The following is a 19,262-nucleotide window of genomic DNA, read 5'->3' on the forward strand; positions in this document are numbered from 1 at the left end:
ATTTCATATGGAAGTATTGAAATTATTAGAGTAGAACATATACTTTTTGGTCTATTTTGAGAGACAAACTGCTCAGATTTTGGTACTGTGTAACCATAGCAATGCATGTAAATATATTACAAAACGATAATCCATTGTGGATGTTATTAAGCATGGATGAAGTGGTGGTTCATGTGTGCAATTTAACTGCTGTTCTTCTGGATTTTCTAATAGTCACAACTGTTGAAGAAATAAGAAATATTGTGCATTGACAGTGAATGTAGTTAACGTTAGCAGCCAGCCTAGTGCAACATGATATGACGTATACAAATAGGCCACCAGTCAACCCAGTGTTTTTTATAGTATGACTGAACCACTTCCTAGGTTTATTGTACTAAGAGTCATTGCAATTCATTTTTACCGGCTTTACTTTACATCAGATTGATCTTAAATCGGTCAGCAATACTGAAAACATATTATTATGGATGAACTTCTCTAGTTGTACATTATTGTTGCTTTGTAGTGTAGAGAGGTGATCAACATGTTTTCATTTCAACAACTACAGCTTTTGGATGATACATACGTTTTATTTTTCATTGTCCTTGAAGCATAACATTGAAATAGTGTAAATTCCCATGAATTCCTATGGAGGCTGTTCCTTAGGAGTATGGTAATGACGAACAGAGGAGAGGAGAGGAGAGGAGAGGAGAGGAGAGGGTGGAATGGAAAGGTGGGGAGAGGAGAGGCAAGGCACATGTAACGGATGTGAAACAGCTAGCTTAGTTAGCGGTGTGCGCTAAATAGCGTTTCAATCGGTGACGTCACTTGCTCTGAGACCTTGAAGTAGTAGTTCCCCTTGCTCTGCAAGGGCCGCGGCTTTTGTGGAGCGATGGGTAACGATGCTTCGTGGGTGTCAGTTGTTGATGTGTGCAGAAGGTCCCTAGTTCGCGCCCGGGTATGGGCGAGGGGACGGTCTAAACTTATACTGTTACACACACATACTCTAACGTGACCTTCTCTCATGGCTTTGCAGTATTAATGTCTCCACCGGTCTGCTTATCAGTGAGGTGTCTAGATCTTAAATTTTTTTCAATGAAATGTAATGTAAGGCAAATTCCTGGACTGTGTCCCATATGGCACCCTATTCACTACATAATCCACTACTTTTGACCAAGCTCCTATATAGTGCACTACTTTTGACCCTGCAGGACTCTTAGGACCATGGTCAAAACTACTGCACTGTCATGGCATGCCCTTGGGGGGAGGATCATAGGTGCCCCCCCCCTCTCTCTACAGTTTTATGATGGTCATAAATACCTGCAGGAAAACTCTCTCTCCCTACTCTCAGAAACTTGAGTTAAATCCCTTTGTTACCACAGAGAGGGACGTTGCAGTACGATAACACTAAAAGGCTGAATAATTAAACAGTATTTCTATATCCCAAACATTTGGAATGGTCCGTGGGTGTTTAAAGAACAATCCTGTAGAATTTGTTAATAATTTGTGACGTAACTAAAGACAGTATAACAACATAAGTGTATCTCTGAATGTGTATATTTCCCAGTTGTCAGGGTCACATCCAAATGTGGGGGAACGTATATGATTAAATATGAAACTATCTGTGGGAAGATGTAATAGGATCATTTTTTTTCATATGAAGTCACACCCACGTGAGCAGACATTACAACGGCGTCATGGAACGCCCCCCTTTTCCAGAGTGTATAAAACCCACTTCTGACAAAATGCACATTAGGCCAACGAGACCAACAATGTGAGCTGAGAGGGAGGTAATGGCTAGACCTCTGAAACCTCAACAGAGAAGAAGAACATCTCTACAAAACTAAAGACTACACAGGAACATTCATTCTGCAGCTCTTTAGGTACTTTAGTCTGGTAAATGCAACCGAGAACCAATGGGTGGTACTCTGAAAGATCCATTCTGGAGAACATTTCCTATGTACGCCTGACGTATCCATTTTAACAGACACTTCGAGAACAAAGGGAACAAGCTACAACTACGAAAGACTTTGATCTCTGGTGGACAAACCAGAGACTTTCTGTCGACTGACTCTCCAGCAGAGGGACCGGCGATTTCAACAGAGAGACAACAAAGGTATACACTCGTAAATATGTCAAATGCAACCTCTTTTCGAATGAGCGGCTGTTCATGTGCAAAGTACTAGCATTTCCATGAGCCTAGTTACCAGCTGTGTGTACGATAGTAGAGTCCTTTGTCTTTTCTCCCGCTCTTTCTCACATGCCCCTCCCTTTTCATTTGGTGTAACAAGCCGTCATATCGGTTTAGTCCACTAGGGACTTTTCATTCTATCATGTTAGCAACCAATGTATAACCTATCCTGTGTGTTTATGTACTTCTGTGTGATTATTTAGTTACTTAGTAAATAAGTAATAAAGCCAATTGGTATATCGCTGATTCATAATTTATGCTAGCGTTCGTGCAGATATCCAAGAGTTTGCGACATTCGGAATATGACTGATGAGGTAATAGATGAATAAGTGACTGTAATCGATAAGATATGAAAATATATGAAGAGAGTTAAATTCGGGAAAGAGTAACTCTTTAAACAACACAGACACGACAGCACTGTGTAGGGAATAGGATGCCATTTGGGATGCAGCCCTAGTAACCGACAACTAGATAAAACTCTAGTTGTCGATTTTAACACTCAAATGAATGTAGGATCCAGACTTTTAGCCAAACCTCTAGCCTTAGAATCACAACCTAATTGGTTTTGCAAAGGGAATAGAGAACATCAGTCGGTAATAAGCAGTGTGTGTGTGTGTGTGTGTGTGTGTGTGTGTGTGTGTGTGTGTGTGTGTGTGTGTGTGTGTGTGTGTGTGTGTGTGTGTGTGTGTGTGTGTGTGTGTGTGTATGTGCGTGTGTGTGCGTGTGTGTGTGATTTAAGGTAAGATAGGGTAAAGCTCAGTCTTATTGCAGTGATGTATCTTCTGGCTGAGCGTGTCTCTTATGCATTAATCATACTCTGTCTCTCTAACACCAGAGATAGCAGGTTACCACGGGGACAGACATATCAGTTCAGAGGACTCTATTTATACGCAGCAGACATGCTAAAGAGATAAGTGTGTGTGTACATGTATCTATCTACCTGTTGCTGACTGTATATATCCCTCTTACATATGCGTTTATCTATATATGTAGATGTGAAGTCAGCCCTAGACGCTGATCTTGGGTCAGTTTTGCATCTTCCCCACTAATATTTAAGGTTTGGATTGCGTGAAGGGAAACTGATCCTAGATCTGAACCTAGGGGACACTTCTATTGATCTCCTCTACCTGCAGTCTTGTCGTGGGTTGGCCACATATCCGGGGAAGGCTCCCTGTGTGATATCGCGACACATCTTGCTGTCCCTGTCGGAGGGCAGCAGGGTACCAGCTCTGATCATCAGCCCCAGGCAGTGGTCAAAAGTGTTCCTCTCCTCAGGACCGTCCTCAGTGAAGAAACAATGTCCCAGAGCATCATAGCCCACCACGTCCTTTACCTGGTAAGACAGAGAGAGGGGGAGGGAGAGAGAGGGGAGCGAGAGAGGGGGGGGGGGGGGGAGGGGGGGAGAGAGAGAGGTGGGAGGGACAGAGAGGAGGGATAGAGAAAGTGAGGGGGGAGAGAGAGAGATAGGGGGGAGGGAGAGGGGGGAGAGAGAGAGAGGGAGGGACAGAGAGAGGGGGGAGGGAGAGAGAGGGGGGAGGGAGAGAGAGAGGGGGAGAGAGAGAGAGAGGAGGAGAGAGAGAGAGCGGGAGGGAGAGGAAGGGAGAGAGAGAGGGGGAGGGAGAGAGAGAGTGAGTGAGGGAGAGAGAGAGTGAGTGGGGGAGAGAGAGGGGGGTGAGAGAGAGTGAGAGAGAGAGAGAAACACCAGGGTTGGGGTCAATTCCATTTAAATTCCAGTCAATTCAAGGAGTACGCAGAATTTCCAATTCCAATACCTTCAATGCTTTTCAATGAGGAACATTTGGAATTGGAATTTGGTTTAGTCCTACTTTCTGAATTGACAGGAATAACCCCAACCCTGACAAACCATGCACACATTTATTTTGAATGGCACAGATGCATGTCTGAAGGAAGTGGTTTTCCTTCTATGTCTCTTCTCTGTCATCTGCACTGGGCTAAAAACCCAATCTCAGCAGATGGTGTGAAACACATCATTCCACTGAGCTACACCATTTAAAGAAAGATATTACTCTGCCTGCCACACTAGCTAGCTAGCTTATCTCACCTCTTCTTTGTGATTGGTTCCTGGAAGTCTCCTCATTTGAGAACAGTTCACCAAACTAAAGACTGTATTAGCCTGCTGAGCTAAATCATGTGGTGCTAACCCCCGTCTTCATGTCTATGGAGATATTCTGACATCTGATGAAGGAAAGGAGACCAGGGCCTGAGGAGACCTGGGCCTGAGGAGACCTGGGCCTGAGGAGACCAGGGCCTGAGTCTCAAATGGGACCCTATTCTCTATCTAGTGCATTATTTTTAACCAGGGCCCATAGGGACCAGGGCCCCTATTCCACTATGTAGGGAATAGAATAGGGTACTAATTGGGCCAAAGCCGAAGCAGAGAGATAACATCTCAGAGAATTCAGTATCTCACCATCTATCTTCCATTTCCTTCTAACGCCTGAAGAGTGACAGGACACAGTTGTGTTCTATCCAGTTTGTACCCAATTTTCAGGAGCCTTGGTTTAGATACGCCATGTTGGGTAGCAACAGCACATCTCCTCGTTATGGCAACGGATAGATTCTCTGATTGCCGTGGCAACACAACAGGACACCTTTAACAACCCTCCAACACATACGCACGTGCACGAGGTTGGGCGAAGATGAGCTTGCATGAGCCCACACACACACACACACACACACACACACACACACACACACACACACACACACACACAATCCCACCTTAGTCTCCGACAGACTGTTCTCATAGAATTCTAGCTAGAAGCAATTATCTTCTTTTGTGCGTAATTCTATTTATTTGCTCTGTCTGTGACCCTGTAACGTCCACAGTTAATCATGTCCCTGGGTTCACAACAGTAATTAGCAACATGCATAATCATGAATATGGTTATTATCATCATTAGAATTCCGTAGGTGGCTCGGATTTTTAGCAAAGACAGTGAAATGACACCACAGGTAAGTTTCCTGAAACCCTTGTAGCTCAACCTGGATAAGGTTACAAAATTCCAGCAACTTTCCCAAAATTACCAGGTTTTCTAGAAGTCCTGGTTCAAAGATTCCCGGAATCAAGATTTCTGAAAAACCTGGGAATTTGGGGAAAGTTAGCAGAATTTTTCAACCCAAGATGTGGAGGGTTATAACGTCTCTCAACAACTCAGCTACAGCCCTTAGAGAGTAACGCTAATAAAATGGATGTGTTTGACTGTACTTTTTATGTGCCTCCGTGAACGGAAGAAACCTGTCAAGTGAGGTTGGAAAATCTTTCTGTGAATGTGCTAACCCTACTGGTTCAGTTCAATGACTTTACACCTGGGATCCGAAAAACAGCTGTCACCCTGCCACTTGTTTGGTATAGAGCTTATATTTGGGGTTCTGCTGGGGTAAGACAGTTGATCTAACAGAAGACCTCTTTAACCACACACACACACACACACACACACACACGGTGGAGAGGCTGGGCGAAGGCGGGTGTCGTCGTGACAACTGAATGGCCGACCAGCAGCACTTTTATACACTCAAATGTATGGAACCAAATGTCCAAGTGTGTGCATGCATATAACTCACCAGTAGGCCGTTAGAGCCGTGCACAGTGACACAGCGGGAGAAGGTGTGGTGGATGGACAGATCGCTGACGGAGGTGGGGGGATCGTAGCCTCCCTTCTGGTCCACGTCTCCGTTCATATGGAAGTGGACAGGGTAGTGACCCATAGACTGTTGTCCCATGTGCTGCAGCTCTACACCGGACACATGCACAGACTTAAAGCCACGCTCCACCTGGGAGGGAGATATGTGGGGAGAGGGGGAGATTGAGACAGTTAGAAAGTGAGACCGCCAGAGAGTGAGACTGCTAGAGAGTGAGATCGTTAGAGTGAGACCACTAGAGAGTGAGACCACTAGAGAGTGAGACCGCCAGAGAGTGAGACCGCCAGAGAGTGAGACCACTAGAGAGTGAGACCACTAGAGAGTGAGACCGCCAGAGAGTGAGACCGCCAGAGAGTGAGACTTCTAGAGAGTGAGATCGTTAGAGTGAGACCACTAGAGAGTGAGACCACTAGAGAGTGAGACCACTAGAGAGTGAGACCGCCAGAGAGTGAGACCGTTAGAGTGAGACTACTAGAGAGTGAGACCACTAGAGAGTGAGACCGCCAGAGAGTGAGACCGCCAGAGAGTGAGACCGCTAGAGAGTGAGACCGTTAGAGTGAGGCCACTAGAGAGTGAGACCACTAGAGTGAGACCGCCAGAGAGTGAGACCGCTAGAGAGTGAGACCGCTAGAGTGAGACCGTTAGAGTGAGACCACTAGAGAGTGAGACCACTAGAGAGTGAGACTGCCAGAGAGTGTGCCAGCCAGAGAGTGAGACCGCTAGAGAGTGAGACCGCTAGAGAGTGAGACCGCTAGAGTGAGACCGCTAGAGAGTGAGACCACTAGAGAGTGAGACCACTAGAGAGTGAGACCGCCAGAGAGTGAGACCGCCAGAGAGTGAGACCGCTAGAGAGTGAGACCGTTAGAGTGAGACCACTAGAGAGTGAGACCACTAGAGTGAGACCGCCAGAGAGTGAGACCGCTAGAGTGAGACCGTTAGAGTGAGACCACTAGAGAGTGAGACCACTAGAGAGTGAGACCGCCAGAGAGTGTGCCAGCCAGAGAGTGAGACCGCTAGAGAGTGAGACACGAGAATTTGAATGTGAAAGAAACAGTGAAAGTGTTTAGGTTGTGCCGTGGCGGAGATCTTTGTGGAATATACTCGGCCTTGTCTCAGGATGGTAAGTTGGTGGTTGAAGATATCCCTCTAGTGGTGTGGGGGCTGTGCTTTGGCAAAGTGGGTGGGGTTATATCCTTCCTGTTTGGCCCTGTCCGGGGGTGTCCTCGGATGGGGCCACAGTGTCTCCTGACACCTCCTGTCTCAGCCTCCAGTATTTATGCTGCAGTAGTTTATGTGTCGGGGGGCTAGGGTCAGTTTGTTATATCTGGAGTACTTCTCCTGTCCTATTCGGTGTCCTGTGTGAATTTAAGTGTGCTCTCTCTAATTCTCTCTTTCTCTCTTTCTTTCTCTCTCTCGGAGGACCTGAGCCCTAGGACCATGCCTCAGGACTACCTGACATGATGACTCCTTGCTGTCCCCAGTCCACCTGGCCGTGCTGCTGCTCCAGTTTCAACTGTTCTGCCTTATTATTATTTGACCATGCTGGTCATTTATGAACATTTGAACATCTTGGCTATGTTCTGTTATAATCTCCACCCGGCACAGCCAGAAGAGGACTGGCCACCCCACATAGCCTGGTTCCTCTCTAGGTTTCTTCCTAGGTTTTGGCTTTTCTAGGAAGTTTTTCCTAGCCACTGTGCTTCTACACCTGCATTGCTTGCTGTTTGGGGTTTTAGGCTGGGTTTCTGTACAGCACCTTGAGATATCAGCTGATGTACAAAGGGCTATATAAATAAATTTGATTTGATTTGATTTAGAGAGTGAGACCGCTAGAGAGTGAGACCGTTAGAGAGTGATACCGCTAGAGAGTGAGACCGCTAGAGAGTGAGACCGCTACAGAGTGAGACCGATATGGTGAGACCGCTAGAGAGTGAGACCGATATGGTGAGACCGCTAGAGAGTGAGACCGCTAGAGAGTGAGACCGATATGGTGAGACCGCTAGAGAGTGAGACTGCTAGAGAGTGAGACCGCTAGAGAGTGAGACCGCTAGAGGGTGAGACCACTAGAGAGTGAGACCGATATGGTGAGACCGCTAGAGAGTGAGACCGCTAGAGAGTGAGACCGCTAGAGAGTGAGACCGATATGGTGAGACCGCTAGAGAGTGAGACCGCTAGAGAGTGAGACCGCTAGAGAGTGAGACCGCTAGAGAATGAGACCGATATGGTGAGACCGCTAGAGAGTGAGACCGCTAGAGAGTGAGACCGCTAGAGAGTGAGACCGCTAGAGAGTGAGACCGATATGGTGAGACCGCTAGAGAGTGAGACCGCCAGAGAGTGAGACCGCTAGAGAGTGAGACAGCTAGAGAGTGAGACCGATATGGTGAGACCGCTAGAGTGTGAGACCGCTAGAGAGTGAGACCGCTAGAGAGTGAGACCGATATGGTGAGACCGCTAGAGAGTGAAACCGATATGGTGAGACCGCTAGAGAGTGAGACCGCCAGAGAGTGAGACCTCTAGAGAGTGAGACCGCTAGAGAGTGAGACAGGAGAATTTGAATGTGAAAGAAGCAGTGAAAGTGTAAGAGATTGAGTAGGAGACAGATAAAAAGATAGCGAGAGTTTCCATGCATGAGAGACTAATCAAATCGTTTCCAGAATTCTTCATTAAAATGTGGTTGACTAGAATGTAATGGGAAGAATTTGCAGGCAGTGGAGATGGACGTGGCTCCATTCCATACTAGCTGTGGATCTTCTCCTGGGTTGCGTCCCAAATGAGAGCCCTGCATTTCCTGGTCAAAAGTACTGCACTATTATAGGGTGGCATTTGGGACACAGCCCAGGTCCTATGACTGACAGCTTCAATAAACAGCTGTCTATTGAACAGGATGCAGTCCAACTCATTCTAAAGACTATGCCAGTGTGTGTGTGTGTGTGTGTGTGTGTGTGTGTGTGTGTGTGTGTCTGTCTGTCTGTCTATCTCCTTCCTACGTTGCGCTTCACACTTTGTTCCTGTGCTGTAAATAAAATGTGCCTTCATTTAGACGGAACTCAATCAAAAGAGCTTCCAAGAAACTTTCACTCATTGGAAATGTTCTGCCAAACCTAATTACAGTAATGGCAAACAACATAATACAAGAAACTCTCCCAATGTGACACTCCCTGTCAGCAAAGTGACAATTGTTTATTTGTGCAAACCTTAGCCTGCCTGCTTGCTTAAATCAGGGTTGGTATTTGGCATTGATATTATCCATAGCTGTTATGGTGCTGTGTGTGTGTGTGTGTGTGTGTGTGTGTGTGTGTGTGTGTGTGTGTGTGTGTGTGTGTGTGTGTGTGTGTGTGTGTGTGTCTGCCTGTCTATCTGTCATAGAATCACACTGGCCTAATGACAGCCGACATACCACTGTCTTAACGATGATATTACAGATGTCATTGACAGATTGCGTCACCATATGTCATCTGACGACAGTCATGACCCAAACCAGATCATTACTGTAATAATCTAGTTGGCTGGCGTGTGTGACAGTCTCAGCCCTCTCTGTCCTAACTGTGCTCCCCAGACTCTGGGCGTCTAGCCATGCTAGACGGGGACGGAAGGGTTGTACTTTCTAACTAAACATCTGATTATAACTAAACTCTAGAAACGTTTCCCTTACCCTCACCTAACCTGTAAGGACAATAGATGAGCTCAGTTTCTTAATGTAACCTTTATGTTAACTGGACAGTATAGCCCAAAACAATAGCCCATTTCTTCTGGTGAAGGCCTCAAGGTACTGAATAAACAGACCAGAAAGACATGATCAGGGCTGCAAAACTCTGGTAACCTCACAGACTGTAGCCCTTTCAATGACCTTGAGGCCTCATGGGTGGAAGGTTACGAATATTATTCATAACTAATAAACATTATTTCAAAAACCCACCAAAAATCCGGTGTTTCTATGTCAAACGGTTTTGTTATATTTCAGTCGTCTGTAATGCATTTGAAGTGTAATATTGGGATGCAAACTCAACATTTAACACATTTCAACTGTATATCTGACATGGTACAGGTGTCTTCTTTTTTTATCCCATAACCATGTGTGTGAGGTGTATACTTTGTTTCAAAGTAGAATTGTTTAAGACTACCAAGAAACACTCTGTGTGACCTTGATTTAGCCCACCGCTGTAAAAGGTTAAGGAAGTTAAGCCCTACACACAATATCTACAAGTTTGGATCAGTGGAAGGATAAATAAAAGATGAAAGTAGATGGAAGGACAAAGAGAGGATGTAGGGGTTTATGGAAGGATGAAGAGAAGATGTAGGGGTTTATGGAAGGATGAAGAGAAGATGTAGGGGTTTATGGAAGGATGAAGAGAAGATGTAGGGGTTTATGGAAGGATGAAGAGATGTAGGGGTTTATGGAAGGATGAAGCAAGGATGTAGGGGTTTATGGAAGGATGAAGCAAGGATGTAGGGGTTTATGGAAGGATGAAGAGAAGATGTGGGGGCTTATGGAAGGATGAAGAGAAGATGTAGGGGCTTATGGAAGGATGAAGAGAAGATGTAGGGGTTTATGGAAGGATGAAGAGAAGATGTAGGGGTTTATGGAAGGATGAAGAGAAGATGTAGGGGTTTATGGAAGGATGAAGAGAAGATGTAGGGGTTTATGGAAGGATGAAGAGAAGATGTAGGGGTTTATGGAAGGATGAAGAGAAGATGTAGGGGCTTATGGAAGGATGAAGAGAAGATGTAGGGGTTTATGGAAGGATGAAGAGAAGATGTAGGGGTTTATGGAAGGATGAAGAGAAGATGTAGGGGTTTATGGAAGGATGAAGAGAAGATGTAGGGGTTTATGGAAGGATGAAGAGAAGATGTAGGGGTTTATGGAAGGATGAAGAGAAGATGTAGGGGTTTATGGAAGGATGAAGAGAAGATGTAGGGGTTTATGGAAGGATGAAGAGAAGATGTAGGGGTTTATGGAAGGATGAAGAGAGGATGAATGGGTGGACGGATGAATAAAGTAAAGGTGTAGATAAATAGATAGATTGGAGGGGTAGATTCGAACAATTAACGACATGTTAATTAAATTACCTTCACGTGTCCTCCAAAAGTGTCAAAGGCGAAGAACTTGCAGGCCTCGTTGCCGTAGCAACCAGGTTCCATCTCGCCGCGCACCAGGATGTTGCGACTCAGCAGGCCGACCTCTGCCCTCATGTCCACCCCATCCACCTCCTCACCCATGTGGAGGAACACTGGCTTACCTACACACACACACGCACGCACACACATAAAGAGTTAGAACACATCTGGCAACACACATAGACATACGAATGCACATGTGTACACACACACACACACACACACACCAGGGTTTCCGTTAGCAGGTAATTTCCGTCTTTTGGCCGATAAAATAAATGAAAAGCCGATAAAATTGGAGTCAGCCAAATTGTCCGGGGCTGGTCTGCTGCTGAGGAGAGTGAGAGAGGAGCCTTGGCCTAAGATACTGTTGATTGTGAAGATGGAGCCTTTTTTCATCAAAGTAAAATGAAAATTAGAGAGTAGTGAAAAGCCTACATGGCGGGGTGCCAGACTGCCACCATTTAGTCTCGCTGGGCGAGTTAAAACATGTATTGGTCTCATCTGTGCGAGCTGCACATTACTTTACCTCACTCAAAACGTCTTCGTTTTTATGAGGGTGAAACCATGATTTGGTGAAACACTAAATTACATTATCCTCATGATTCCTGTAATGAAAGTGTCTGCCTACCTGCCCCTGTTTCGATGGGGCCTGCTGCTATGTTGAGCGAGGCACTCTCTCTCTCCTTTTCAGAGGGAAAAATGCTCCAGGAGAAAGAAAAGTTATGTATAACACTTTTAAATCCAATTGTGGGGAAAACACAGCTATCCTGTTGTCAAAGGTGGAGAGAGGATGTTCTCAGCTTTCTGTAGATATACTTTTTATTTATTCGAGAGCAAAAGCAACTATTCTACAAACAAGACATTCAATATGGCTGTGAGATATGGAGCACACTAAATGTGGATTGACCATTGCAAGAGCATAGATGTTTGTTTTTACATTAAATGTACTGTAATAGCAGTGGTGGGTATTATCTGTAGAGATAGTGACATAGTAGTTGGGTTTTGTTTTTACATGAAATGTACTGTAATAGCAGTGGTGGGTATTATCTGTAGAGATAGTGACATAGTAGTTGGGTTTTGTTTTTACATTAAATGTACTGTAATAGCAGTGGTGGGTATTATCTGTAGAGATAGTGACCTAGTAGTTGGGTTTTGTTTTTACATTAAATGTACTGTAATAGCAGCAGTGGGTATTATCTGTAGAGATAGTGACCTAGCAGTTGGGTTTTGTTTTTACATGAAATGTACGGTCATGACGTGGCCCTCTTTGGGGAAAGCGAGTACCATCCCCCTCTCTCTGCACCATCCCCCTCTCTCTCGCACCACCTCTCTCTCTTCCCCATACACCCAGGCTCTGTTATCACAGGTCATACATTCCTAGAGGAGTCTCTGTCCTCATGGCCAGATTGTAGAGAGAGAAGGTTTCAAAGGAGAACAAAGGAACCTCTTCTCCATCATAGAACTTGAGAACTGAACAATGTCCATGTTTTGGAGAATATGTACACAGTCGGGGGAGAATCCAGCTACGACCAGTCCATTTCATTTAATGTTTGTGAAACTCATGAGAGACAATACAGCCACATTACCATAACTCTGTTTATACAAGAGTCTCAGTTGTGCGACTTGCATCTTATTGTTGTATAAAATGAATGAGTAAAAATGAAACTATTTGTAAAATTATGTGATGTGATTATAAACTGTTTAGGAAACCCCAATTTCCTTTGGAGTTTAACTAAGTCAAAGGCACGCCCCATGAGCACAGACATTGATCTGGTGTCATGGGACAGCCCTTTTCTACTGTTCTGGCTACAACCCCCTCCTTGGGAATTTCCCTTTAGACCAGTACCTCGATCACAGAGGGAGATATGGTTTGATCCAAGCTTACCTTGATTACCTAGAGGGCTAAGGGTTGAGTAGAGACCATAAATCTGAGTATAAGCTAAGGTTGTAATGGTTGTTGAAACTCTGAGACTATCGATACCTTCAGAATAAGAGCAAATCTTTGATACTAATTACTAGTCTGCAGCTAGGAATTCTATACCATTGAATGCGAAGGCCGACAACCGCCAAAACATCTAGTCTATAACAACATTTCTGAATGGGACTCTGAAGTACCCATTCTAACCACGAAAGATGGGCGGATGAACTTCCAACAGAAAGAAGGACGATTCCAACAGAGATCACGACAACACACTGAGCGTAAATATATATATATTGATTGCAATTATTCCTGAATGAGTGAGCGTTCATGTGCAAAGGATTAGTATTTCTATCAATATAATTATCAACTGTGTAGTGTCTTTTGTCTTTTGCGCCCTTCTCAGTCCCTTTGTCTACCAAGCCACCATACCGGTTAAGCCCACTAGGGCACATCCCCTATCATTTCCTTGTAACCATATCTACTTTGTTTGTTTGTTGATACATTTCTGTGATTATTTAGTTAGTTAATAAATAAATGATTGAGACAATTGATGTATGGATGATTCATAGTGAACACTGGGTTTGTGCAGATAACCAACAATTTATGACGTTTGGAATGAGACTAACGTGAGGTAAAGAATAATTCATTAATTAGAACACTAATTGATCAGATATTAAAATATCTGAAAGTTATATTAGGAAAATTATAACTTTGTAATCTGAATATTTTCCTTCGTGCCCCGACTTCCTAGTTAATTACATTTACGTGATTAGTTTAATCACGTAAAAATAATTACAGAGAATTAATTTGATAAAATAACAGTCTTCAGTTTAATGATGCCAAAGACATGACAGTACTGTTAGATTAAAACATGGTTACTAGTGGTGGGTATTATCTGTAGAGATAGTGACATAGTAGTTGGGTTTTGTTTTTACATTAAATGTACTGTAATAGCAGTGGTGGGTATTATCTGTAGAGATAGTGACATAGTAGTTGGGTTTTGTTTTTACATTAAATGTACTGTCATAGCAGCGGTCGGTATTATCTGTAGAGATAGTGACATAGTAGTTGGGTTTTGTTTTTATATTAAATGTACTGTCATAGCAGCGGTGGGTATTATCTGTAGAGATAGTGACCTAGTAGTTGGGTTTTGTTTTTATATTAAATGTACTGTCATAGCAGCGGTCGGTATTATCTGTAGAGATAGTGACCTAGTAGTTGGGTTTTGTTTTTACACTTACTCAGGTGGTGAATTTGCCCCAATAAATTGGCCTATAATATTAGAGCACATTAAGATGCAAATTAATCTCTATTGAAAGAAATACAATCAGAAAATTCTGAGCACTGTTTTAACAGTAAAATATAACAATATCATAATTGTCAGCTCAAAATGCATGACAATCACTGGGTTAGGTTGGTCATTCAAATATTTTGAATCAGAACATGAAAATATGACGAAACAAAGTATTTCTTCAACAACATCTCAGTAGCCTAACACACTTTTTAATAAAGCACTGTGAATTTTACAGCAATTTGTTTCTATTGCGTAATGCCGCAAATGTTTTTGATTGTGCCACCAAAATCATGGGCTTGTGCCACCAACTGAAAAACTTAGTGTCACCAGTGTCACCATGGTAACATGTTAGTCTGGAGCCCAGCTACAAGGGAAATGTCCTCTGTATGGACAAGTTTGAATATTGTAGTGAACTAAGATGAGATGGATGTTGAAGCGGCCAAATGCAGTCTACTGTGCAACTGGCTATTCAGGTAGGATGCCATTTTGGACCTTTAAATATGTTTTTATTTTTGTGTGTATTTATAATAATTTGTTTTATCATTATTATTACTGTATATTATAGTTATTATTCTATACCTATGTATTAATATAAGTATGCAAACAATGTTTTGTTTAATTCTGTTGAGACATTTTTCTGATTGAACATTCAGGCCTACCAGAGTTACTACTATAATATAACAATATAATGCTGATCTTGATACAAAATATTCCGAAAATTAACGAATTAGCTTTCTTCTGTATGCCAATATCTGTATAGCAGATGCAGTATGCTAACTGACAAGAATAAATACCTTAATGTCGTTGTCTTAAAGCATATCTCTATCTCTGGGGCTAGCCCTAAGCTTCCTAAATAGTACTATCATTAAATAGTACCCGCAAAACACCAGTCTCAACATCAACAGTGAAGAGGCGACTCCAGGATGCTGGCCTTCTAGGCAAAGTTGCAAAGATAAAGCCATATCTCAGACTGGCCAATAAAAAGAAAAGATTAAGATGGTCAAAAGAACACAGACACTGGACTATCTGTCACCTCTTCACTGTTGACATTGAGACTGGTGTTTTGCAGGTATTATTTAATGAAGCTGCCACTTGAGGACCTTTGAGGCGTCTGTTTCTCAAACTAGACACTCTAATGTGCTTGTCCTCTTGCTCAGTTGTGCACCGGGGCCTCCCACTCCTCTTTCTATGGGGAGGCAGGTTGCAAGATCAAATCCCTGAGCTGACAAGGTAAAAATCTGTCGTTCTACCTCTGAACAAGGCAGTTAACCCACTGTTCCTAGGCCATCATTGAAAATAAGAATTTGTTCTTAACTGACTTGCCTAGTTAAATAAAGGTATTCTGATTAGATCCAGTTTGCGCTGTTGTTATACGAGATCTTCAGCTTCTTGGCAGTTTCTCGCATGGAATAACCTTCATTTCTCAGAACAAGAATAGACTGACAAGTTTCAGAAGTAATTTTGAGACTGTAATCGAACCCACAAATGCTGATGCTCCAGATACTCAGCTAGTCTAAAGAAGTCCAGTTTTATTGCTTCTTTAATCAGGACAACAGTTATTAGCAGTGCTAACACAATTGCAAAAGGGTTTTCTAATGACCAACTAGCCTTTTAAATGATAAACTTGTATTAGCTAACACAACATGGCATTGGAACACAGGAGTGATGGTTGCTGATAATGGACCTCTGTACACCTATGTAGATATTCCATTGAAAATCAGCCGTTTCCAGCAACAAAAGTCATTTAAAACATTAACAATGTCTACACTATATTTCTGATCAATTTGATGTTATATTAAAGGAACAAAAAATTGCTTTAATTTCAAAAACAAGGACATTTCTAAGTGACCCCAAACTTTTGAACGGTAGTGTATATATTAATATTATTATCATACAGTGGACACCTACACCTATAGGTCTATGCATCCAATGCCCTGACTGCTGAACCATGAGGTGGACAATTATTGTTTTAGAAAAGTAAAAACCAATAAAGCAATAGGCTTAAAGTTTAGCATATTCTACACACCCAAACACAAGGAATAGTTGTTTGTAATTAGTTAGGCTGTTTTTAAGGACATGTAAATGTGGCTCATTTGGTCAACATCCTTCGTCTATTGATGGTGCTGGCTTCGTGGGTGGAAGCCCTAATGGGTTATGCTCCCAATCCATATGTCTGATACATTTAAATCTTCCCTGACACACACACACTGTATGTACGCGCACACACACACACACACACACACACACACACACACACACACACACACACACACACACACACACACACACACACACACACACACACACACACACACACACACACACACACACACACACACACACAAAAGCACTTGCCTGGAAGATGTGAGACCATCACTCTCAGAAGGCAACCAGAGAATGTTTTAGTGTTGTTCTTTAGAGTCAATTTTACACTAGTGGGAGAAAATTGCCCTGTGATTTTAGAAGGCCTTTTAGGCTGAAAGTGGAGGGAGAGAAACTAGAGTGCGTGCTTTTGTGTGTGTGTGTGTGTGTAGAGGAATCACTTCCAAGCAAAATTCCACATTTGTGCAGGTCCTCTAGAAGTTGGGAGACAGCATCAAAACTGGCCACTAGGGGCAAAAAACAACATTAAAAACTAGTGCCCCACACTGGGATTGAACCCAGTGGTTTCTGTGTGCCTAAATTTAACACATTGGTCACAGAATGTCGTCACTCACTCACACAGGAATCGGTCTGTGAAGGATTTGTCTGTATTTGAATGTGATTGTCTGTCTCTTCAGACATCTCCCTTTAGTCTGAAGATGTCAACACCTCACAGCTGTCACCAGAACCACTCTGTAGTTGGCAGGGCCGCAGACCAAACACACAGAGAGAAAGGGTGAGACATGGGAAGAGATTTAATGGAGGGAGGTTGAGGAAGATGATGATGTTGGGTGTTAAAGGTCACAGAATGAGTCTGCCAGTCCAGCTACTGGGGAGCTAGATATATGACAGATGACAACTATTAGAGGGGGATGGAGAGAGGAGAGGAATATACACATCACGAGATGAGAGGAGAGAAAGGGAGAGAGGAAATTAGAGAGTGAGAGGAGAGGTTGTGACAAGAACAGCCCACTGTCTGTGACATCTAATGACCCAAGTAGATACTAAAGAAATATTCATGAGTTCAGAACATTCACTTTCCCCAGGTTCAGTCTTCTCTCCTCACTAATGGCATCATATTACATGATTTCTTAAGAGGAGAAAAACATGAAAAAATAACAAAACAAAAAGAGAGGAATCTAAGAAAAGAACAGCTCCTACTGCCCGCCCACACACTAGACACAAACACTACAGTCATTAAATGCCAAAGAGTTATTGAAGAAAAAGAAGAAGAAAGGGAATTAAATGAAAAATAACAGTAAAATAATCAGAGACACAGCTGGTCACCCACGCATCTCAACCCTCCTTTACTGATAAAACCTTTCTGTGCACAAAGAAAGTGACTGGATCACTTCTCAGGATTTACTCATCAGTACAATAAAGACTGACAGCAATCTCGCACCCATTGTCTCTCTCCCCCGGCCCCCCCTTCTCTCCACCCTCTTTCTCTCTTTCCTCCGCTCCTGCCCCCATCTCTCCCAAATGTTAATGATGCGGAGGAGACAGGCAGAGGTAGATACCTGGGTACTGTTGGTTCTGAAATGGTCTGCCTTGAGGGAGCCGTTGGAAAGAATCACGGCCACCTTTTGCCCTGCTACTGGCGCTCCCCTGACAACACTGACGAACTGCATCCTCCACTGACGAACGGAGAGAGTTGGAGAACATACCGTGACCCTATTAGGAATGAAAATTTGTCTGTGACTGTTTGTATAACTGTGTCTGCCAGCCTAACTGCCTGCCTGTCTGAGATTACCATGGTCAAAAGATTTAATTTGGATATACACATTAATATTATTGTGAACCACATGCAGAGACACATTATCAACTGTCCCTGAAAATGCATCATTAGCCACACACACACACACTTTCCAATTAAAATAATCTCTCTCTCTCTCTCTCTCTCTCTCTCTCTCTCTCTCTCTCTCTCTCTCTCTCTCTCTCTCTCTCTCTCTCTCTCTCTCTCTCTCTCTCTCTCTCTCTCTCTCTCTCTCTCTCTCTCTCTCTCTCTCTCTCTCTCTCTCTCTCTCTCTCTCTCTCTACGCACTGGCCACGCCCACATGCAAGACAGAAATAGCAGACACACTGTATATAACTTATTAACTGACTGCCTACCTTTATCCAAACAGGCTTATGTTTTGGTGTCATGGCCTTCATCAGAGCCTTGGGTAGACTAGCCTCTGCCTAACTCTTTAGACATCCACAACAAGAGCTTCTAATTGTGCATCACTGGAGGGCTACGAGCGGAATGAATAAATACAGAAATGAAATGAATAGGTAGATCGAAGTTGAAAGGGGTTAGTGATGAGCCAGAGTCTACCTTTCATTAAAATAGATTGAACACACACACACCTAATTAATAGGCCTAGAAAACAGAGGTGCAGCCCCTAGATAAACAACTCATTATTCAGGGAATTTTAAACATTGATGTATCTACTGTGGAAGTCTTCAGAGTGATCTACTATCTCTCTGCTCTTATAGTCAAACTAACAAAAAGCATGCAAGCATACACACACACGCACACGCACGCGCGCGCGCACACACACACACACACACACACACACACACACACACACACACACACACACACACACACACACACACACACACGCGCGCGCACGCACACTCACACGCACACACACAGCCAATTGAGGGCATGTCACAATAAATCAGTGGTCACTTTTAGAAAGCAGAGATAGAGCCAGAGAGAATGGCTGGGAGCTGAAAGGAATGAAGGCAGCGACCAAAAATAATGTCATGTAACATCAACACAGGTAAGGTTAACAGACAACTGTATCACAGGAGGTTGGTGGCACCTTAATTGGGGAGGACAGGCTAGTGGTAATAGCTGGAGCAGAATAGGTGCAATGGTCCAAATACATCAAATACATGGTTTCCATGGTTTCCATGTGTTTTGATGCCATTCCATTTACGCCGGTCCAGCCATTATTATGAGTCGTCCT

At 43.5% G+C, this 19,262-nt stretch overlaps 1 protein-coding gene across 1 annotated transcript in view; it reads right to left on the bottom strand.

Annotated features, from left to right (window-relative positions):
- The window catches only part of LOC139403859 (cell migration-inducing and hyaluronan-binding protein-like), a gene marked incomplete at its 3' end in the record, with an annotated part of 146,547 nt that overhangs the window by 22,880 nt on the left and 104,405 nt on the right, over nt 1–19,262 (bottom strand). The window contains exons 12-14 of the mRNA XM_071147020.1: nt 10,898–11,067; nt 5,753–5,962; nt 3,295–3,500 (exon numbers count right to left, since the gene is read on the bottom strand). Of these exons, the coding sequence (XP_071003121.1) occupies nt 3,295–3,500; nt 5,753–5,962; nt 10,898–11,067 (586 nt within the window). The remainder of the gene's footprint in view (nt 1–3,294; nt 3,501–5,752; nt 5,963–10,897; nt 11,068–19,262) is intronic.

The sequence above is a fragment of the Oncorhynchus clarkii genome, unplaced genomic scaffold, assembly GCF_045791955.1.
Source record: "Oncorhynchus clarkii lewisi isolate Uvic-CL-2024 unplaced genomic scaffold, UVic_Ocla_1.0 unplaced_contig_3779_pilon_pilon, whole genome shotgun sequence".
NCBI lineage: Eukaryota > Metazoa > Chordata > Actinopteri > Salmoniformes > Salmonidae > Oncorhynchus > Oncorhynchus clarkii.